The sequence below is a fragment of the Amborella trichopoda genome, chromosome 11 (assembly GCF_054954075.1).
Source record: "Amborella trichopoda isolate Santa Cruz 75 chromosome 11, AtrichopodaSantaCruz75HAP2 v2.0, whole genome shotgun sequence".
NCBI lineage: Eukaryota > Viridiplantae > Streptophyta > Magnoliopsida > Amborellales > Amborellaceae > Amborella > Amborella trichopoda.
This window is the reverse complement of record NC_142346.1, coordinates 106531-130984: the sequence shown is the minus strand read 5'-3', so window position 1 is coordinate 130984 and position 24454 is coordinate 106531. Positions and strand designations below refer to the sequence as shown.

The 24454-nt window shown below is 37.7% G+C and overlaps 1 protein-coding gene across 2 annotated transcripts; it reads left to right on the top strand.

The window, feature by feature from the left end:
• The first annotated feature begins 7742 nt into the window (after positions 1 to 7742).
• LOC18441500 (F-box protein PP2-A15) lies at positions 7743 to 22530 on the top strand. 2 transcript variants are annotated; one of them, XM_088851841.1, is made up of 3 exons: positions 7743 to 8470; positions 9393 to 9511; positions 21366 to 22530. In XM_088851841.1, the coding sequence occupies exons 1-3, from the start codon at positions 8105 to 8107 to the stop codon at positions 21409 to 21411; spliced, it is 531 nt and encodes a 176-aa protein (XP_088707967.1). In that variant the 5' UTR covers positions 7743 to 8104; the 3' UTR covers positions 21412 to 22530. The 2 variants fall into 2 exon arrangements, with proteins under 2 accessions (XP_088707967.1, XP_011625996.1); XM_011627694.3 differs by having other exon boundaries at positions 21289 to 22530.
• The last annotated feature ends 1924 nt before the right edge of the window (positions 22531 to 24454 follow it).

Here is a 24454-nt window from a genome sequence, read left to right as displayed (position 1 = left end):
GGATGCATTGTTGACTCTTTGCCCATGGTACCTCCCCACAAGCGCACAAACAGACTATCTCTCGGCCAAAACCATGGGTATTCACTGAGGGACAACCCCAACCTCATATACCACATCTCAATACTGCTGGATTTATGTGGCATTTAAAGGCTTATGAGAGCTTGTATAATAAGTATTGTATATAGTGAAACATAAATTCAAGGGGAGTGTAGTCATTGTGTGGATCATATTAGACAAATGCTATTTGCTAATACTTGGATTAGGTTTGACGTGCTAAGTGAGCTGAGTTGGAAAAACTCAAGGTACCTAGGTATAAAGATAAAACTAAGAAGGGTTTAGTGGGTTAGCCCTTGATGAAGTCTGAGTATGCCTGGCTGAGAGTTCAATGAATTGTGTGACCCTTGTGTGTGATGAATAACCTTTAGAAACATGGTTAAAACCTCATCGTTGTATCATCACACGACATCTACATAGATAGATGTCTCGAGATAGTGATCCACCATTGAAGATGAAACGTGTACATATATGAGAGATTACTCCTATAGACCATAGAGTTGTGGTTGCATCATGGTCTAGGGGACAATAGATTTGTCTCTAAGGGAGAACTTGTAATTCACATATTGGAATTGCATCTCCTAGTTTATTATTTGACTTTAGTGGTCCAATCATGAGCCTTTGCGGTAAACTGTGGGTCATGGGAATTGCTGGGTCAGTTTGAGAAAGCTAGGTGGATCGTGGTCTGCAGTTGAAGTTGGAGTGCTCGAGTACATTGATAAATTCCTAGACCTAGACGGACCTGATTCCCATTAAAATTAATTAGTTTTAATTAATTTTATGTAGTTTTTATAATGTTTATTTGAATTTTTGTGAATCTTATGATATTTTAATTTTGTCATTTGGAGTTTTAAATCTAGAAAAATTCAATTTCTAATGTTTTAAATAAACTAAGAGATATAAAAATCTTAAAAATAAAAATTAATATTTTCTAAAAATATGTAGGACCCTTAATAATATTTGGAGTCCCAATTTTTACATGTGGGCTATTAGGTGGGGCCCATGAGAGGCCACCAAAGGGTGGCATGCCCCACTCATAGAGATTGCTCTCTCTCCATCTAAATATGATGAGAGGATCTCATATTAGTTAGCTTTCCTTTTGTGGTGTAAAGCTTACTTGCATATGGAATGAAATAAATGGCTTTTAGAATGTCTTGTGAATCAAGAAAGTTTGATTGAAAAATAAAGAATGAATATTTAATAAAGTAAATAGCTATTTTTTTTATTTAATTTATTTGATGGGAATAAGTTTAGGAAGGGGAGAATAAGATTTTATTACATTCTTTAAAATCTTGATGGTGGATCAAAAGAATGGATGACTCACATCTTGCACCCCACAAGACTTCTTAGATCGACGGTGAAGATTTAATCATACAAATTGATGAACCCTAAGGCATAAAAAATCTATAAAAAGGGTCTATCCTTCTCTATCAAAATCTTTACAGCTCTTCTCTCTTATCTCTCTCCAAGAATTCTAAAGGGGGCACATTCGATCCTATAAATTGATGGCAAATCCTAAGGCATAAAAAATATATAAAAAGAGTATCGCCCCCTCTACCAAAATCTTTATACCTCTTCTCTCATATCTCTCTCCAAGAATTCTAAAAGGGGCACTCCCATTTAGGGCTTCATCTCTCTCTCCTTAAGTTTCAAGAGGGGGCATGCCCCAACCTAGACTAATCTCTTTGAATTCCACAAAGCACAAAGGTTGTGGGGTTCCTCTCTTCAAGCACAAGTGCTTTCCTTTCAAAAGCACCTTCCTGGGAAGTTGGCTTCCGTAAATATGGCTATTACATGCAAATGCTTTGGGGATGCATTGTTGACTCTTTGCCCATGGTACCTCCCCACAAGCGCACAAACAGACTATCTCTCGGCCAAAACCATGGGTATTCACTGAGGGACAACCCCAACCTCATATACCACATCTCAATACTGCTGGATTTATGTGGCATTTAAAGGCTTATGAGAGCTTGTTTAATAAGTATTGTATATAGTGAAACATAAATTCAAGGGGAGTGTAGTCATTGTGTGGATCATATTAGACAAATGCTATTTGCTAATACTTGGATTAGGTTTGACGTGCTAAGTGAGCTGAGTTGGAAAAACTCAAGGTACCTAGGTATAAAGATAAAACTAAGAAGGGTTTAGTGGGTTAGCCCTTGATGAAGTCTGAGTATGCCTGGCTGAGAGTTCAATGAATTGTGTGACCCTTGTGTGTGATGAATAACCTTTAGAAACATGGTTAAAACCTCATCGTTGTATCATCACACGACATCTACATAGATAGATGTCTCGAGATAGTGATCCACCATTGAAGATGAAACGTGTACATATATGAGAGATTACTCCTATAGACCATAGAGTTGTGGTTGCATCATGGTCTAGGGGACAATAGATTTGTCTCTAAGGGAGAACTTGTAATTCACATATTGGAATTGCATCTCCTAGTTTATTATTTGACTTTAGTGGTCCAATCATGAGCCTTTGCGGTAAACTGTGGGTCATGGGAATTGCTGGGTCAGTTTGAGAAAGCTAGGTGGATCGTGGTCTGCAGTTGAAGTTGGAGTGCTCGAGTACATTGATAAATTCCTAGACCTAGACGGACCTGATTCCCATTAAAATTAATTAGTTTTAATTAATTTTATGTATATGGTTTTTATAATGTTTATTTGAATTTTTGTGAATCTTATGATATTTTAATTTTGTCATTTGGAGTTTTAAATCTAGAAAAATTCAATTTCTAATGTTTTAAATAAACTAAGAGATATAAAAATCTTAAAAATAAAAATTAATATTTTCTAAAAATATGTAGGACCCTTAATAATATTTGGAGTCCCAATTTTTACATGTGGGCTATTAGGTGGGGCCCATGAGAGGCCACCAAAGGGTGGCATGCCCCACTCATAGAGATTGCTCTCTCTCCATCTAAATATGATGAGAGGATCTCATATTAGTTAGCTTTCCTTTTGTGGTGTAAAGCTTACTTGCATATGGAATGAAATAAATGGCTTTTAGAATGTCTTGTGAATCAAGAAAGTTTGATTGAAAAATAAAGAATGAATATTTAATAAAGTAAATAGCTATTTTTTTTATTTAATTTATTTGATGGGAATAAGTTTAGGAAGGGGAGAATAAGATTTTATTACATTCTTTAAAATCTTGATGGTGGATCAAAAGAATGGATGACTCACATCTTGCACCCCACAAGACTTCTTAGATCGACGGTGAAGATTTAATCATACAAATTGATGAACCCTAAGGCATAAAAAATCTATAAAAAGGGTCTATCCTTCTCTATCAAAATCTTTACAGCTCTTCTCTCTTATCTCTCTCCAAGAATTCTAAAGGGGGCACATTCGATCCTATAAATTGATGGCAAATCCTAAGGCATAAAAAATATATAAAAAGAGTATCGCCCCCTCTACCAAAATCTTTATACCTCTTCTCTCATATCTCTCTCCAAGAATTCTAAAAGGGGCACTCCCATTTAGGGCTTCATCTCTCTCTCCTTAAGTTTCAAGAGGGGGCATGCCCCAACCTAGACTAATCTCTTTGAATTCTCAAAGGGGCACCCAAGCTATATTTTCTCTAACTCTCTTGTGGGTTCTAAGGGGTACAACCTAGCTTGAGATTGGATCTTGATTTGTGGGTTGCTAGTAGATCTCTCCCTCTTTCTTTGATTTATATCTCTCATCTCTTTAAAGATCAAGCTAATGAAGCTTGATCAAGACTAAGCTATTGAGGCTTTAGGTAGTTGTTCTAGATGGATATTCATATGCTATTGAGAAGGTTTTACCATAAGTAAGAGAATCAAGAGACCGATTATAGATCTTGACCACCATCAGAAAGGGGAGACTCGTCGTGGGGTGTACTAAGCCCGGTTGAGGTAATCTTCAACAATTTTACTTTTTTAAATTTTATTTTTTGTGTTGAGCTCTTCTATTTTTATAAAGTAATGCGTTAAGGTTTTGATTTAAGGAATTGTATTAAATAGTGGTAGCAAGTGAGAATTATGTTTTATTTATTTATTTATTTGTTTGTAATTGGACATTGTGAGTGGTATTGCCGTTGTAATAATAAGAAATTTTTTTATTTATATATACCGTGCTTGATCACATAGTCCAATTCTCATTGGTATCAGACCTAGATCTACTTGCTGCCCTATTTTCTTTATTTCGCTATTTTTTGTGAGTTGCGAATGAGATATAAGAAAACAAAGGACTTTTGTGGTCAAGTGATGCACATCCGGAAGAATTATTGGCACGTTCAAACACCAAGAAGGCACTCTGCAGAATCGAGTATTCTTGTTGTTTTGGAGCACTGATATGAACAATATAATAAGCTATTTCTTTGATGTATACTTCAGTGATATTATGTATTTTTTGAGAATAGGATCTACTTGCAAAATTTCAGCGGGAGATCCTTGGAGAACTGAGAGTTATTGCTCATCAATGAAGGGTGTCAGTTCTGACATTGCAAAATCCAGGAACTATCCATTGAGTTCCGTGGATTTTTCCACCAATCATATTATTTTAGTTTTAGCTGAAATTTGATTATATCTCATCAAGTTGAGTCTACTTTAAAATAAAATTAGTTTCATAAATAAAATCCTTGTGGTTTGAAAGATATGGTCATTTATTTGAATGGTGCACAAGTGTTGTTTTCTGCAACGAAAATTGTTTCAATGACTTAGAAGTCATGATTTTATTTCCATTCTTAATATATGTTTTAAGACCCAAAACAAGTTTTTAAATTTCCATTTTGAATCTAGTTTATAATAAAAATTATTTGAGAGAGAAATATCCATTGGAAATAAGGAATAAAAATTTTGGATTGGAGAGAGGTCATCCTGAATTTTCAATAGTTTGGTGTTCTCATTTATATTTATCAAGCTTACTGAACATAGTGATATGAGGTCTATAGAGACATATTTGTTGTCATTCTGTGTCTACTTTCAAACAAAATAGATTTGAAAGGGAAACTCCATGAGGATAGCGAGGAAAACAATTTTACTAAATAGTATTCATCCTAAAATTCTACAGTATGATATATTTTGTGATGTGAATGTCAAATATTTATTTCTCTAAAGCAAATATTATTTGGAATTCATGTAATGATTGTATGCTTTGGTTTTGAGTTTATTTTTCAATAGAAAAAATTCACGAAGAAATATTTTGTAGATTGAGAGGAACAGTTATTTTATTGAGAGTTGCGCTACTTGATTTTCTGCTATAAAAATTGTATTGTGACATGAATGTCATTAAATAGAAAACTCACTAAATGAGGTGATTTAGAGATGCAATTGAGCACTATTTTGTATTTTTAGTGTATTTCAATACTAAAAAGTTTCAGAGATGAACTTTTTATGAGTTGAGAGATATCATATTTTTATCATGGGATGCTCATGTTTTATTATGCAATAAATGGAAAGATGTAGAATGTTAAGGAACATTTTTGTATTCCTCGAAGCCTTTTATGGCTCATTCAAAAAGGTTTCATAATTTGCCATGAGTATGATTTATAACTGTAAACTTCAAAGAGAGGTAATACAAGGTTAACGAGATATGACACTCTATGTGAAGAAGTGTTAAATCTGGGAATTGCATAATATAGAAGAAACACAATGCATTGAAATGCATCTTGGTTTCTTTGTCATGAAGGGATATGTAGAGAGACTAGGTGGTGGCATAGAAACTCTAAAGATCAGTGAAAGAGTTAAATTTGTGATCTTTGAAATGATGGGATGAAGAAGATGATTTCTTTATATATAGGAGAATCCAAAGACCGAAGATGTGGAAGCCTTATCAACATGTAAAAGTTGATGACTAAGTGTTTCTTCATCAATTTTGTGCTCTTCCAAGTTTACAAAATTTCGTCAGTAAGTAAAAGCAAAGAATCAAGAAAGCTCAAGTACCACACTACTTGATTTTGAGGTATGAAATCTATCCCACATTACATGGTAAGGTCATATAGAGAAAAATGATTCATTAACAATGGACAAGCTTTAATAAACATGTGATTCTTCCTATAAAAATAGTGAAGCCCACAAAAACCGGCAAGGCCACATGAGGGCTACACGTGTCAACATATATGTATGTGTTTATGGGAGAAATTCCTCTTACAAATTAACCTTTTTTTTTTTTTTGAGTAGTTCTACGGTAGGAATTGAACTTGAGAACTCGAGATGTAGCATTGCTTGATATCAACTAGCCCCTTAGTTGGGTTTATGTGGCCTTTAAAGGCTTTATGAGAGCTTGTATGAGTATTTTATATAATGAAACATAAACTCAGCAGGAGTGTGGTACTTTTATGAACCATATTAGACAAATACGATTTGTTGATACTCGGATTAGGCTCGATGTGTTAGGCTAGCCGAGTTTGAAAAAACTCAAGATACCTGGACATATGGATCTACTGAGAAGGGTTTAGTGGGTTAGCCTTTGATGAGGTTGGAGTATGCCCAAATGAGAGCTGAGGGGCTGTGTGGCCCTTGCGTGTGATGAATAGCCTTTAGAGACAGAGCTAAAACCTCATTATATATCATTACACGACACGTACATAGGTAGTCGTTTTGAGATTCGTTAATGAGGGTGAGGCATGTACATGTGCGAGAGATTATCCCTATACACTATAGAGTCATGGTTACATCATGGTCTGGGGAGACTATAATTTTTTTTTTCTCTAGGGGAGAATCTGAAATCCATAATTTGGGATTGCATCCCCTAGTCTATTGGCTGACTTTGATGGTCCAATCATGAGCTCCTGCAGTGGACTATAGGTCATGGGAACTGCTGAGTCAGTTTGAGAAAGCTAGGTGGATCGTGGTCTGCAATTGAAGGTGGAGTGCTCCCGTATACTGATAAATTTCTAGATCTAACGGATCTGATTCTCATCAAAATTAATTAGTTTTAATTAAGTTTTATTATATAATATTTTTAAAATAATTATTTGAATTTTTATGAATATTTTGGTATTTTATTTTTTTATTTGGATTTATAAATTAAAAAAAATTAAATTTTCAATGGTTTAAATAAAATATAAGATTTAAAAATTCTAAATACAAAATAAAATATTTTTTAAAATTATATGAGAACCTCCATAAATAAAAGGTTCAATTTAGAATATGTCGGATTGGGTGGGGTGCATGTGTTGCCACAAAAGGGTAGGAATTGAACTAGAGAACTCGAGATGTAGCATTGCTTGATATCAACTAGTCACAGAAGCCCGAACGTAATTCTTACAAATGAATTATTTTATTATTGAAATGGTAGTGAAATAATTTATTTTATTTTTGGTAAATAGAAGTCACAATCAATCTTGATTGCCTGATGTGAGACTAAGTGGCTAAATTTATTCCATTCGCCAAGCTCGAAGTTGAAAAGAAATTTTGTTAAACTCTATGCCTGTCAAATTTGATGGAGATTGTCCAATGGTTCCCAATAGTGTAATCTATGTGGAGAGAGAGAAAGAGCGAGCAGAAGGGTGATGCGAGGGAGAGCACGAGCGATTGACTATTAAAAAGGATGAGGTTCAGAGGGGATTGAATGGGGATGGACGAGGTTCTCCTTCCAAAGTCGTAAGATCAATTTTTGGATTGCATGTTCCGATGGAACGTGGACTGACCAACAGCCTACATTTAATTATTTATGAGTAATAATAATATATATGGTTTGGTGGCGATGGAGGGAGGGGGATCTGGAAAAGGTTTGATTCGCATTTGCTTGAGAGAGGGGTACCAGTGGTTGGCGTGTTCGCGTTTTATTATTCTACATGCTCCTGCTCCTGCTCCTGCTCCTGCTCCTGCGCCTGCCACTGCCAAGAGGAGTGAGTGGTCCCCTCCACCTCGGACATCACCATTGCAATAGATGCGCACACACTACTGCCTGTATTCATGTGTTGCTTGTAGAGATAGAAATATCAAGGGACCAACCAGCCAACTGACGGGCACGGCAGTCGTCGTGAATTGGTGGTTTAGGGTTTTGTGTGTTGAGGATAGATGCGTTTGTGGCGTGGGTGAGACAGAGCAAACAGAAAGGTGTGTTTGTGCGGGATGGGTGCCACCCTTTCGAGCCTGACGGAGAACAGCGCAGGAGGAGGAGGAGGGCGGCCGCCTGGGCTGGGTGACATACCAGAGAGTTGCGTTGCGGGCGTGTTGAAGTACCTGACCCCTCCTGAGATTTGTAACCTGGCACGCCTCAACAGGGCCTTCAGGGCTGCCTCTTCCTCTGACTCTGTCTGGAACTCCAAACTTCCCCCCAATTGGCAATTTCTTCTGCAACTCCTCTCTACTCCTCAAACCCAAGCCCAAGCGCAAGCCCAAACCCAAGCCCCTGCCCCTGCCCCTGCCCCACTTACCGCAAAGAAGGATATCTTCGCCTTCCTCACTCGCCCCCTCCCCTTTGACAATGGTACCAAGGTACTTATCATCTCACCTACACACCTACCTAACTAATGCTTCTCTCCTCCTCATTTTTGTTATGTTTTTCATGAGATTCTTGTTGTGTTTTTCATGAGATTGTTTTCATTTAGATTCTTTTTCTCCGTGCAACGTAAAATTACATCAGTTTCAAACCACCCATTACTCTGCCTCCTCATGCTCACTCCTCTTCCCCCTCGATATCCACGTATTAGCTAAGCAGCACGAGAAAGGCCGGCACTTTTTATCTACCTACTTTCATTTAATTAATAAAATGAACCCTTAACATTTGCCTTTCCTAAACTGTTTTTGAGAAATTGCCTTTCCTAAACTGTTTTTGCCGCCTCAATCAGAATGTTTTTCATAAATAAATATGACCACTGCACCTTGCTTTCCCTGAACCAGAATGTATTGTTTTCTTGGAGGCAAAGGAGATGGTCGGACTCAGCATTGCTTTTGTTTTCTCTTCCCTCTCAAATTCATTTCAGCCCCTTCTTTTGTTTCATGGTGCAGATATCCAAGCGGGTTGCTGTAGGGTCTTTGAAATTTCTCAGAGCATTTTTTTTTTATTAGGTTAAATTGTTCAAAGCTTTAGCACTGGTGGGAAGACAATTATTGTATATTTTTTATTTTTAGGGGCATCTGTCCAAAATTTTTTTAGTTGTTCTGCTCCTTGACCATTGCAATTTCTGTCTACAAGTACTTTATCAATCACCAGGTGAGGTTTTGGTTTGGTTTCTATCCTTGTCAGTTAGAAGAAATAAGAAAGAAAACAATCTATCTCATTATTTTTATTTTTATTTAAGTCGTATCTCACTTTGGTTAATAGTAGGTATGGGGTATTTTTGTCATCTAAGCAAGATGTTGCCTACTTCTGTACATGGTTTTTTCTCTCAGTTTCACTGACTCATACCTACTCCAGTTAGTATGGCTGGAGAGAAATACAGGTGCAGTTTGCTTGTCCATTTCAGCAAAAGCCATGTGCATAACAGGAATTGAGGATCGCAGATATTGGAACTTGCTCCCTACTGAGGAATCCAGGTAAAACTTTTGACATACATGTTCATAATATCCTACTTATCGAATGTTCTTCTCAAAAAAATATCCTACTCATCGAATGTTCTTCTCAAAAAAATATCCCACTCAGCCAATGTTTGTACTTTTATTTATTTATTTCCATTTCCACACAATCCTACCTATCTATGAAGTAGAGTTGTATGCTTGGTCGACCAAAAAAGAACAGCTTGTTGAAGTTTGTCTTTCTGTGGTTCGAAAATGACCTGACAAAGAAATCCCACTAAAATGATCCATTGCCACCTGAAAAGGAAGAAAACAATGCCCAGTCTGACCTGGACTTTTCATAAATTTACTTTCTCCCAACAGAAATATTCATGGTTCATAGAAAAGAAAATCAAAGTTTGCACAGGATGCAGAACAACATGGGTATAGCAGGAATTAATTTGGGAACAACTGTTTTTACTGTCTTCTGTTTAATATAGAAACCCATAAGAATCCGTTGTCACTGCATACTGATCAAAAACGGGGGAAAAAAGAAAGAAAGTAAAAACGATCTGTTGTTACTGCATAACACAAGGTTTTTAACTTCTCATCCATGCGAAATATAGACATAATAAGGGAACCAATATGACAGTCACATGATAAAAGTACAGTAATATTCAATTGCAAAATGATCATCATTGAAATATACTATGTATTTTGAAATTTAAGTCTGTTTTATCGTCATGTTTGTTTGCGAATTTTCATATTTTGATTAGGATTTTGGAATCTCCAATAGTTTCAGCTTCTTTAACCATCACGGTCTTTGACAGCTAAAAGCTTTGGTTGGCCTGGACCACAATCTCCAGCTTTGTGAAACATGTTTTTGAATTTAGTGGAACTATAGGATTAGTTATCGCAGCTTGGCCCTCTTCATAGAACTGGTAGCCAATATTACTAGATACCATCAGGTTATCCCAAGGTAATCAGAAGATAGTGGATGATGATGGGCCTCTATGCCATAAAAATGTGATAATTTTATCTCAGAATGGGGTCTAGATTACCTTGAACTTGCTGTCATTAAGTTCACTGATGATTTTACAGCCAACCTAAAGTCTTGGCATGTTTGGATGACAAACAAAGTCTGCATAACCATTGCAGTTCCACCTTATCATTCTTATTCCTCCCATTATCTTACTTGAAGATATACAAATGCTTCCAACAAAAGGATCAATAAAAACTCTTAGGTCTCCAGTTAGCGGACCAACAAGTGGAGTGTCTCGACTTCTCCATTTGGCTCTAGTTAGCTGCTTTGCAATTGCTTTGACCGGGCAACCATTCCCACCTGTCACTTTCTCTTCTATGTCTAATAATTCTACCTCTATCATTTTGTCCTCTCTTTCTACCCCTGAACCAAATTCCATCTCATCTTCAGATCTTTACAACTTTTAATTACTCTCTCTCACTCTTTCACGTGTAACTCTTGTATCTCACTATCCCCCTCTATCTCCCCTCCCCTTCACAACCTACCACCTCGGTGCATCCTACTTCACAACTCCCTGGAATTTCTCTTTTTTTCTTCCCTCACCCGTCTACTCTATCTCAAGGTTTCTCATTTTATTAGCTGCCTAGCACTGAGTAAAGCTCTTCTCTACCCCACAACCCTCTTCTGGTTTTGGTGAACTTCTTTTCTTTCTCCTATCTCTTTTCTTTTACTTTTTTCTCCTTTGCCCCCTCTTGATAGGAGATTTCTTGAATTTCTGTTTGTACAATCTGAGCATCGGTCTGGTACCTTCTTTAATTTCTAAAAGTTGCAGAAATTTACAGCAAAAAGAAAACTAGCCCATGGGGTGAGAAAAAGGACTCAAGTCAATGCATGTTCTATTCATGAAAGGGGGAATGATTTAACCAAGGAAAAATGATGTAGGGACCAAAATACCTTGGTATATGAAGGTCTGAGACAGGAATAGAACCAAGCCTACAGTTCACCCAAAAGCTTCCTTTCAAGCTTTAAGACCAACTAGCAACATAGGCTCCATATGGGAGAAATATAGTGAGAGGCTAGGGTTTTTAAGTTTAGCTATAAGGTGGATTAAATCTAAACCATTCATTTAGAGTTTTAAGGGCTTGGAGAGGCTTCGTCCTAGCCTTCCAATCTACACCTAACTATCATGACGTGTATCTTGAATTAGCCACCTTATCCTTACATATGACTGAGAAATCACTCCAAATTTGCAACTTAATTTAAGTCCAAAATGTAAGAAAAATACATTATCTAAATTGCCTTTGCCATTTTTAATGAAGTGTGAGAAAAAGCTTTATGAGGGCATGCCCCTCAAATGTATTAAAAAATACTCTTAAGTTCAATATGAATTTTGAAATTCAAAAGCTTTCACTCTCAACACCTCATCCCCTCACACATGTGGTGTCATAAGTTTATAAAAGTAAGCAATGGGAGAATGAAACCATAAAAGTTATTTTAGATCTAGGTCATCTATTGGTTTAAGGTTCCCTAAATCAAGGAATTTTTTTTTTCTTAAAAATCTCAAATCTTTTCTTAAAATATCTATCTTTTCTCAAAATATCCAAATCTCACACAAGCTCCTACACTTACACATGAATGAAAAGAATAAAAATACCAAAATAGTCCTCAGCAAAGAGAGGAGGACGTCCCACACATTAGGGCAGATGTCACCCACTCATTAGGGCCTTGGCTGATGTGTGGCTGATGTCAACAGCCACCTAGGTACCCCCATGGGGCCCATTGGACACCCAACAAAGGGCAAAGGTGGAATATTTTGACCAGAAAATATTCAGCAAAATTTCTAAAAAAATTAAAAAATTATTTCTGGCCTTTTTCAACATTTTTATTAAACGCAGGGCATGTAAAAAATTATATTTTGGGAGTAAGGATCCTTAAGTGGTTTGGTCTCACGGTTTAGGCAATCGACTCAGTTAGGTCTGGAACCCCCTGTCGATTTTTCTAATTTAGCCTAATGGGACCCATGGCCTGTAGTCTCTAGCAGGGGCTTCATGCTTGGCCCATCAATGCTAACCCAATAGGCAACTGGGTTGCTGACATAAAGTAGATTGCAGGTGGTCCCCCGAGGACATACACTCTTGGGATGTGGGGGATCTCTCTCTAGCACATGTGCATGTCCCTCCTCAGTGAATCTACTTGAGAGAGCACAGCTTCCCGTTATGCAACTGTCATGCACATGCTGTAAGTAGGACCATGGTCAGGGATTTGGCTTATGTCCCCTCGGAGCCAGTCCTTCTCACATGTGGCTCACAATCGCACACTATCGCAATCAAAATCCATATCCAAATACATACATAGCATCATAAGGCACTGGCTCATATCTCATGAGGCAATCTCACGAATCCTGATCAAGGAACACCCTCAAAGCCTTCTCTATATACTTTTCCCAAACCAAGGCTCATACCCTGAGGGTTTAGTGACTCTATGGACACCAACTTTGGATCCTAATTCTCACAGATCCGACAAGTCATACGTTCTCAATCACTCTCACTGTGACCAAGGACTATAGAAAATCTTGGTGTCAAAGCCTTGAAAAGTCACAATCCCATCATTCTCCCACTTGGCCTTTCGAGGCGTTGCGATATCTCATCACACATAACCATATAAGCTCATGCATGCACATATACATAGCCATTTAGATTTTATCTTTCCTTTAGTTCTCAACTTTTCTTAAACCCATACCAACAACATGCCTTGAAACCATATTAGCCACCAACTCTGTAATCATGAGGTCTGTGTGCATAGCCAAAGTAAGGATATAAGCCACTTCGATCTCTCTATCCTCTATCTCTTGTCTTTCCATTCGATATATGCCTATGTGTCCTAGGCGTAGGTGCCATAAATCCCAATCATCCATAACATCCGAGACATAAGCGAAAGGTGCCCTCATTTCCACTTCATAATGTCCATTGGCCATGTGGCCTACAAAAAGCACATCTCATCAGTGCCACCCTCACGCGCGTAGGCCTTGTTCCCCTTGAAGAGAGTGGGGAAACCGCCAAAAGCGAGTTTAGAAATTGAGATAAGGCTCTTGCACATGCTGGGTGCATAGAGGGTGTTGGATAAAAAAAAGTTCTCCCTATTAGGCAATCCCATTACATAGTTCCCCACACCCATTACATTCCCCCGTTGGTTACCCCCCATATGGATGTGACATTTTCTACACTCATACTCCTTGAAAGATCGGAATCCGGTTGTGGTGTTTGCCACATGAACAGTGGCACTTGAGTCATGACACCAAGCCCGGCTTTCCCCTCTAGCAACCCAATGACTACACAAACTCTCTCTTTCCTTGTGGCCAAACCGGATGCACGGCGAGCCCTATAGGTATCATTACGCGGTGGTGGTAAAGCGAGAGGAGGAGATGTGAATCGGCAAGTCTTTGTGGAGTGGCTATATTTCTCACATCGAAAGCATTGCACTTGGGAGATATCTTGAGGGGAGGCTAAGGGCCTCAGCCATAGTTGCCTTTACAGGCGGTCTAGTCTCATAGTGTGGCTCATTTTGTGGGTAAAAAGTGGGAGGTGGCCTATCCTTACCCTATCTTATTTTTCTTTTTCTTAGATTTACCTTTTCCCATGGCCTTAGAAGAACTAGGTGTTGAATTGATGTTTCCCCCAACCCCACAACCTAAAACACTAGAATCCACATTAGGTAAGGGTTAGGAATTACCATATGGACCAATCCTTTCGATCCCTCAAGCGAGTTGGCTCGCCTATCCTCCTTTGCCTCAAGAAAATACATGATCTCATTATTCTCTTGACAGCCCTCCAATGTCCCAATGTTGGGTTACATTGAAATCTTTTTATTAAGATCTTGGGAAAAGCCAAATCGGGTCTTGGTTGATACACTCATTAGGCCACAAATGTCTGTGTGGATTAACTCTAATAAGCTAGTTACCCCTTTGGACCTTTGGATGGGATTTCTTAGCGATTTTGCCTTGAATACACCCTCACATGGTCTTTTGAAATAAACATATGCATTTTGCCACAAACCCGTTTCGAAATATTCTGAGTATATAACCTTGTTTGATTGAGTGGGAGTAATTTGATGGGTGTGGTCCACATTCAAAGACATCAAATTGGCCCAATCTCAATTACATAATCAACTTGAAAGTAGTGCACATAGTCTATAGTTCATGGGAAGCCTTCTTTACAAACCAATTTTGCTGATTAAGGTCTTAAACACAACCCTTTAGATAACTCAGTCAGATAGCAAGATGTGAAGGACCTGTTTTTAATCCAAATTGTAGGACAATTAATCAACAAGGCAAAACTCAAGTAAAACCCCAAGCAATCAAATTGAACTTATGCTTGTAAAATTGATGGCATGTGTAGCACAAATTGGTTTATGGTGCATGCAACTCTTAATGGAATTATAGAGGAAATTTGGGTGTAATCAGTGTTTCAAAAAGCGCTAGGCGGTCAGGGGGGTCCAGGGCGGGTTCCCAGGCGCCTAGGGGGGCGCCCAGGGATATCCGCTTTTTTTGGGTGCCCAGGTGCTGGGCAGTCCGCTTTTTGAAACACTAGGTGTAATCATTCCTTGTAAAAAATCACTTTCAGGATGAGGGGAAAGCTATTATCTTGCTGCCACGTTAGATGAAAATTGCAAAAATTTACAGCAAAGAAAACTAGCCCAAGAGGTGAGGAAAAGGATTCAAGTCAATACATGCTTTATTCACTCAATGTAGCAATATGTATGCATAAAAGGGGAAATGCTTGAACCAAGGAAAAATGACTGAAGGGCCTAACTACCTTGCTGTAAGGACTGAGACAGCAATAGAACCAAGTCCAAAGCTCACCCAAAAGCTTCCTTCCAAGCTCGAAGACCAACTAGTAACATAGGCTCCAAGATAGAAGAAATATGGAAGGAGAAGGGGGGGCATCCCTCTTTCCTAGCTCTCTCTCTAACTCTTTTAAAAGGACCATGTTGGGGTTTTTTCGCACTCTAGAATCAAGTGTATTTGGGGTTTAAAAAAGTTTGATATTTATAGAGAGGCTAGAGTTTTTAAGGTTATAATACTTGAGTGTACACCCTAGCCACCCTGACAAGTGGTATTAGAGCAGGTGCTCCAAGTAAGGTCCCTACTTGGTTCCGTTCATGAATTGTACTAGGTGTGCACTAGTCTCGTTATGGTGGCCAGAGTTGTTTGCCCAAACCCCTTGACTTTTGGTGAAGCCTTATGCCCTTGTGTGTGACAATGGAACTTTGGACAGAATTTCCAGAAATCATTGCTGTTTTTGAACAGTGTGGGAATCCCTGTTTCAAAGATGTTTTGTGTGGGAGACCTTAACTAATTAATCTGGTTTTGAGTCTACTTTAATGTAGAGAAGCCCCTTGTGAATATCTTTCGTAGTTTGGGAGTTATGGGACAATCTTTGAAGGGTGCCAGTTCCGTATATCAAAACTCCAGGAACATTGAGGTATTTGACGTGGAGTTTTTGGACTATCGAATGGTATGGGATCGTAAGGGGTCTACTAATTCTTTTAGGAAACTGAATCTAGTTTTAGAAAAACAAAACCTCAGAGAAAAGTCCTCATAATTTGGGAGTTATGGCAGTTTTGTCATAGGGTGGTCACCCCTGAATTTTCTGCTGAACTGTCAGGAAACTAACTCACTGAGTCACAGTTTCTTAGAGACCATATGACCAGAATTTTGTTACAATTTCTCAGTCTATTTGTCCCATTTTGAATCTTTTCCATACGAAAAAATTCTATCAAGAATATCATTTACTTTTGGAGTTATGGTCTTTGGACTAGAGGGTGCTCAACCTGAAATTGCAGGAAATTATGGAAGACAAGTCTTAATGTTGGGGTTGTGGTCTTTCAAGGCCTTGACGCCAAGATTTTGTGTCTCTTGGTCACAGTGGGAGTGACTGAGGATGTGTGACTCGCCGGATATGTGTGAACTGGGATCCAAAGTGGGTCCATAGAGTAACTAAACACCGGATCGTGAAGCTCTGTTTAGGGGCATTATACCATGAAGGGTTTGAGGGTTTCGCCTCATGATTGATATAAGCCAGGGCACTACGATACTATGAGTGACAAGATGTCGATCGAGATTCGTGTTTGTGATTATGTGTGATTGAGCCTTGTGCAAGAAGGATTGGCTATGAGAGGACATGAGCCAAATCCCTGACTATGATCTTATTCATGATAAATGTAGAATAAGAAGCCGCTCTCTCTGAGGTAGATCCACTGAGAAGGGACATGCACATGTGCCGGAGAGAGTTCCTTCACATCCCGAGAGTGTATGTCCTTGGGGACCATCTGCAATCCACTTTATGTCTGGAACATAGTCTCCTACTGGCTTAGCTTTGAGGGCCAAGCATGACGCTCCTACTAGGGATTGTGGGTTATGGGTCCCATTGGGCTAATTTCGAGAAAGTGACCGGGGGTCCTAGACCTAGCGAAGTGGAGTGCCCAAATTGTTGAGAACAAACTCCTTAAGGATCCTAATTTCCCAAAATACAATGTTTTCCATGGCCTACCTTTAATGAAAATGTTCAGAAATATTTTTTTTTGGAAACTTTTGGAAAATTTTCTGGATATTTTTCTGGCCTTAAAATCCTACATTTGCCCTTTGTTGTGCTAGCAACTTGTGGGAGTTTTTCTGTACCTTAAAGAATTATCGCTAAATTAATGAATCTTCATGAAAATTTGTCTAAATGGTAATGGTTTTAAGGGTTTTGCTTTTGAGATTGCTTTGGGCCTTGGAGGGGGAAGAAATGTCTAAGTTTCGATGCTGTGAAAATTGGCAACTTGAGCTGATTCGTTTTTTTAGGTTAAGTTGTTACACGAATTTAGGAGTTAGCTGATTCTTTTTTTTTGGGTTAAGTTGTTACACGAATTTAGGAGTTCCACAATGAACTCATGCAAGTCTGACGAGGGCTTGTAGAGTTAAGTGGGGACTCACTTTTAACACCTTCCCTTTTTGTTTTTTATTTTTGGGTGAGTTTTGGGTTCTGACTTCTGACAGTAATTATCAAACATTGCTTGATAAAACTCAAACCAACTAGGTATGGGATTCACTTTAACACCTTCCCTTTTTATTTTTTTTCTTTTCATTATAAAAAAAAAAAAAACTCAAGACTTGGACACTTCACAAGTATTTGGCTAGGAGATGCCACATGGCTGATGACAAAGCCTTTTTTATTAGCCTATTGGTTTTCTCCCAGTTGTTCACAAAGCATTTGTGGAAGCTGATATTTTATTGCTGTATTGTGATGCCATAATGATGATTCGCAATCATAATTTGTTGCCATTTGCAGCAGTACTGGATCAATGGTTCTAGATAGCGAGAGATCCTCTCCTTGATTTTTTTGGGATTTGATATCACTTGTTCCTCAACTATCAAAAGGTGGTAATGTTATTAGCACAAGTGTGCTCTTGTGCTTATTTTATGTGCACCTCTTTGGTATAGTAAACTATGATTGTCCTTTAGACCTCAATGTTTTATACAGTTTCTTAGAAAGCCCAAGTATACATGTGGCTATGTATCTAATTAATACCAAAGTAGATTGTAGACACATCACATACAACTCTGTTAGGGTGAGTTTGGATGGACAACTTGTTTTTGAGTAAATGATTTGCTTGAGTACCTATAATCAAGAACTAATGAAGAACAAGTTCTCTATTTGTAACTTTGATAGTTAATTGTGGCGTTATGCAACATTTTAGAAATAAACAAGGAGTAGAATGGGGTTTTCTCATGACTAGGCTGGAGTGGACCAAATCATCATCATCATCATCATCATCACAGCCTTTTCCCTACTATTTGGGGTTGGCTATATGAATCTTGGTCTGCCATTCTTCTTTATCGAGGGTCATACCCTCAGTGAGGACATAACTCCCATATATTTTCTCACTACTTCCTACCATGTTCTTTTGGGCCTGCTGGAGTGGACCAAATGTCATACTAAATTGTTCCATGACTCTCTTATTGGCTAAAATAATTTTACTCATACTCAATTGTCCGTCCAAAGTGGACCTTAGCGTGTTAGTTTATTCAATCTCCTTGGACCACTTATGTGTTTTCCATCCAACGCATTTGGAATTCGCAATTTACATTCCTATAATCCAACATATGTTGATTTGTGACAAAAATTCCAAATAAGTTAGAGATCTCTATAAAACAAACTTGTTTCTCATGGAATTAATGCTTGGATTATGATATAGGATTTTGTGCTTCTTGTGCAGCTCCATATCACAATACCAAATCAGTACATGAGAACTAACCCTCGTACTCACCCACGTATCTTTATGACTAAAAGGGAATACACAAGAATGTGACTTTGAATTCCTCTTCATGGCTCGTTTTTCTTCACTTCAATATTTCTAGAGTATCTTTCAACACAAATCTATGACTTCAGAATTTGTACTCTGTATCTGTGAGCACATTAAATAAATCTACATCTACCTCTAACTCCAACCAATTCCTATAAACATATTGTCAGGGTTTGTGGTCTTTTAAAGGCATAGAGAGCTTGTAAATAAAATTATTTAGAGTGATTTGTGTACTTCAGTGAGAGTGTACTGTGGTGACTGCTTTAGAGTTGGGCGGTCTATGGCCTAGGTCATGTCCAATGCCCTTACTCCTAGTTATGTGGCTCTATCATTGAGGATTTATTGTGGGTCATTGCTTGTTGAGGTCGGAGGGATGCCCAGGGACGTTGTTTATTGGCCAGGGGAGCTATGTAGTAGACTCCTATGTGCGGAGGTAGGGCTTGTGAGACCAAGGGCCAAAATCCTCAGCAAAAGTTTTGCATGGCATGTACATATGACAACTGCATTTTGAGAAGCAACTCTATATAGAGGGATACATGTACTATATTAATGTGTGCATTTGACTTGCTCTTAAGGGGTGAACTTATAATTCACATATTGGGACTATGGTTCCACTATTTATTGGCTAACTTTGATAGACCAATCATGAGCCCTTGCATTTGATTGTAGGTCATGGGTTCTGTAGAGTTGGTTTGAGAAGACAGTAGTGGATCATGGATTCTGGTTTAGGTGGAGTGCCCTGACATTCATTTGTTTTTTGACCTATTAGGTAGCTATCCACTTCTAAGTTGTATTTCAGTGCGTTTTAGATTTTTGTGGAACTCGAGAAATATCATTTTTAACTAAAATTGTGTTACTGTGATTTTTTGGATATTTTTTTTCAGATTTTAAAATATCTTTGTTTGCTTAAAAAACCCTATAAGGAGATTTCTGGAATTTTAAAATTCATTTTTTTAGGAGGGACCCACGTGGAGGGGGATAAGAACCAACCTCCCATATGTGTAGGGCCCACAAGGATGGGACTGTGGGGCACACATGGGTCACACACTCTATATACTCTTGATCGATAATAATGATATTCCTCTTAAGAGTTCTCTTTTCTTAGATATGGTTTCTTCAAGTACACCACCCAACCAAATTCCAACAATATCTATTTAGCATATGATAGGTTGTTAGATATCTGTCTAAATAGTTTATAATATTTAAAACATTATAAAGTGGATGTAATACTTCCGTAAGGAATCTGTCATGTTTTTCAATATTAGAGAACTTACAAAGTATGTATACTTTTTCCTTTGGAAAACTATATCCATCTCTTATCTTAAAGAAAGTGACAAATCATACTTGCATTAAAAAATTTGATAGTTTGCCATTATATTGTTCGCTTTGAAATTTGACATAAAATATATTACTTTCAACTAGTTTTGTTTCAAAGAATCCCATGGGTTCATTGTAATGTTTCTATAATTTATGTGTTTGAAGACATGCTAACTCTTGATCTTAATCTAATGGATAGAAGTGAGCTGTCAACGATGTCGTGCATTAATTATTGCTTGAAAAATATAACTAGCATCACCTTGTGACATTGTTCTTTGCTTCTCCTAACCTTCCCAACAAGATCGGCCAACTGTGGTTTTCTAGACACATGATTTTATGTCCGTGTAAACACAAGGTTTCCACACACACACACACACTGGAAAAAGAGTTTTTATAAGCCAACTAGCTTATACTATAGCATAAAGCCACTTTGAAAAGATTTTGCATATGAGGATCTCATTTTGGCAACAAAAATTAAAAAAGACAAAAATAATCTGAAAAGTGTAACTAAAATCTCATATTTCCTTAAGGTTAACTTTATCAAAAAAAATTTCACATTTCCTTCCCAGCTTTCAACAATGTTATGCATTAATTATTATTTGACAAATACAGCATGCGTCACCTTGTGACATTGTTCTTTGCTTTCTTTCTCTTGACCTTCCCAACAAGATCGGCCGACTGTGGTTTTCTAGACGCATGACTTTATGTCCATGTAAACACATAAGGTTTCCACACACACATGCGAGCATATACACACACAAATATTGGAAAAAGAGATTATATAAGCCAACTGGCTTATACTATAGTGTAAAGCCACTTTGAAAAGATTTTACATATGAGGATCTCATTTTGGCAACAAAATTAGAAAAAGACAACAATAATTTGAAAAGTGGAACTAAAACCTCACATTTTCTTCCCAGCTCTACTTGATCTATTGAGGTGGGTGGGGGGAGTTTGCTGGTCCCAGTTCCATGAATTTTTTGATTTTTTGATGTTTATCTTTATATGGTCCTTGCATTATATGGATGGACATGTCACTGAAAGCAGGAATATTAGGTAATATTTCTTTCTACCTAACTGTGGTGTTAAGTTTATGACCAAGTCTTGAGCTAGACTACTATCCAAAAAAAGGTCTTGAGCTGGACTTGCCTGAACTCTCTCACTCTTTTATATTCAGGTTCCGTGTTGTGGCATATCTTCAGCAAATTTGGTGGTTTGAAGTAGATGGGCAACTGAAGTTTCGTCTTCCTGCAGGATTGTACAATCTATCATTCAGGGTACACCTGGGAAGACCTTCTAGAAGGTTGCGCCGGCGTGTTTGTAACTTTGAGCACACTCATGGATGGGATTTAAAGCCTGTTCGTTTTGAACTATCTACAGCAGATGGGCAGCAAGATTCATGTGAGTGCTGTCTAGATGGACATGACAAGGATAGTATGGGGGGTTCTGCACGTGGATGTTGGGTAGATTATCAGGTAGGTAAATTCATTGTCAGTGACTCAGATTCTTGGACAGAAATCAGATTTTCTATGAAACAAATTGACTGCACGCATTCCAAAGGAGGTCTTTGTGTAGATTCTGTTTCCATCATTCCTAATGACTGTAGGGGATAAGAGTTTGACAACTTGTGGAGTAGGAGAGCATTTTAAAATATTTGTGGGTGATAAGAAAAAGTGATCTATCCAGATGTGTGTATATGTGTGATACACCAGTTCATACTTGGGAAAATGTTTTTGTTGTAAACCATGTCCTAGGATGATTGTAGGAGATTTTTGGCTTTCAGTATGCAGCTTTCAGTATGTTTTATTTGAGATGTTTTATGATTTTGATCCAATCAGCAACCCCTATTCTCAAGGGTTGAGGCGTACAATTATGTGTGTGACCCAAACATCATATAACCCCCTTTGCTCAATGGGTTGGGAAGTAAAATCCCAAGTGCTCTAGGGGGAGCCGTGGTTCATAAGCTTAAGTCACACTGCAGGTAAAATTTGATGCCCAGAGAGGTACGAGAGCTGAGGACATCAGAATTGTGACAAGTTGTTCTCGTTTTCATGTTAAATTCACCATTTTTCTTGACTAGTTGGCACAGGCATCTGGTACATCAATCTCGATTTGTGGAGGTAGTTTATCATACATTGTTTCACATTTGTGTCTACAACTACGTGACTTCTACGCTTCAACACTTTTCACAGAAGTTCCTGTCATGAGAGCGGCAGGGGTCCCTTCTTACTACTGGAACTGAAAGCTAAAAGAGATTTTGCGATCCCAAGTGCCGCACTTTATTTTATCAAGTGACTTGATGGAAGATTTGATTCATGACAGACACTTAATGCTAATTTGCATGTACAATTGTATTGGGCTTTGGTGTACAAACTGCATTACAATCTTTAGATTACTAGTACGTGATATTCGGGCAAAATGTGCATGTGCCAGGGTCGCTGTTAATTCTCTGATATCCTTTGTGATTATTTGTCATTGTGCCCTTGCAGGCCAACATACTGAAAATTAGGTTTCTTTGATTGCATGTAGTGTAAGTATAGTTTCTGTAGGATACTTTGAGAACAGGTGCTGAGAGCTTATGCAAAGTCTTTGGACACTCGTTTAATCCTGAAAATTACGTCCTTTTTATTATTTAAAGGTGTATACTTTCTGTATATACTTCTCCAAGAATGAGAATAACTTGTTCATTTATAGGATCAGATTACTCCCCATATTTATATATGGGTGTGGTTTCCATAAGGTTGCGATAATAAACAATTCAAATTTTATCATAACATATAATTGTGATATAAAATATTCTTAAGATTATCTCAAAACTTATTTTCATATCTAATTATAAAATTTTAAACTCCAAAAATGATTAAAATCAAATAGATCTATAAATATATGAAAATCTTGAAAATAGGCTGTTTAGATAATGTGTTGTAATATGCATTATTTCTGGGACTCAAAAATCTTTTTTTTTCATAGTCATTCGTCTCAATGTCAAGATGACCAATTAAAGGGATTTGCAATATTAAAACAATTTTTTTCGATGGATTTTTTAGGTACATTATATTTTAAGGTTGCAACCTTATATAAACTTTTTCCCTTTATATATAGTAGTAACCAACCACCCACCGTTCTGTACCTTCAATGGTCAATGGAGGTTAGCTGCTCTTCCCTGATTGGACTTCATGACAGAACAATGGGTCTGTCCTGTACTTTCAACGGTTAGCGGATGTTAGTTCAACACTGATGGGGCTTATTAACAGAAGGGAACATTGGGCATCGACACCATCTATTGATAAGGGTTTTTTGGGTGCCTCAGACGGAGAATTGTATATTTTACCTTACCTCAGTTAGGATGAATGTTAAGAAAACGAGAAAATTTTCCTCTTGCCAGTTCGCTATGAACGTTGCGAATACTCTGCCGGGTTTTATCTTCGGTTAAAAAGAATAGGCTTTGTGGTATCCAATTGTAGTTAGGGGGATCTATGTGACCTAATATTTTCTCAAAAATCTTCAATGGATCCCAACCAAACGAAACGGAAAATAAAAATGTATTTGAGAGCTCAACATTATGGCCTATAAAATAGGAAGCTCCAAATTTTGTCATCTAGTTCTTTTTAGTTAGTCTATAATAGTAAACAAGATTTGAGATTTTGGGGTAAATCAAATTCCGGATTTAACAGAAACAAATGAACGACGATCCCACGACCAAGAAGACCACCTAATTTATTTCCCTAAAATATAATATCCTGCCCAATCTTAATCAAAACTACAATTATTGCGATAGCATTTAGGGCATGTTGAAAGAACTTTTCCCTTTGTGATTAAGTGTGGGAATTTCTTTATACCAATTGGTGTGAAAAGATGTGTACAACGATTACACATTTGTATAAATTTCTCGATGATTGGATTAACTATTAAAGCCCTAGAGTTATTGATTCGGTAGGTCCAAAAATGATGGAAAGGTCCATAAAAAAAAAAACAAAGTAAATCTGTGGATGCAAAACCTGCCTAAAGATGTGAGAGCTTCAGACGGCCGCTCCACAGGTAGAGAAAGAGAGGATAGAGAGAGAAGAGAAGAAATAATGGAAAAAAGGGCCGGATGGGGTTTTGGGGAATTCCAAATGCTGTCCGGTATCAGAAACATTAGAATATATTTTATTGTTTGATATCAGTACTACCGGATAGGTAAATAACAATGTATGGTATCCAAACCACGAAAGAGAGAGTGTGTGGCTTGTGAAATAATAGTTCCTTCTTTTTGAGGTGGTAATTGGCGGGGTAAAAAAATCCTTGTAATTTATATGTAAAATGGTACTGTAGGGACATGAAAGGTGGCCGTATGTAAATAG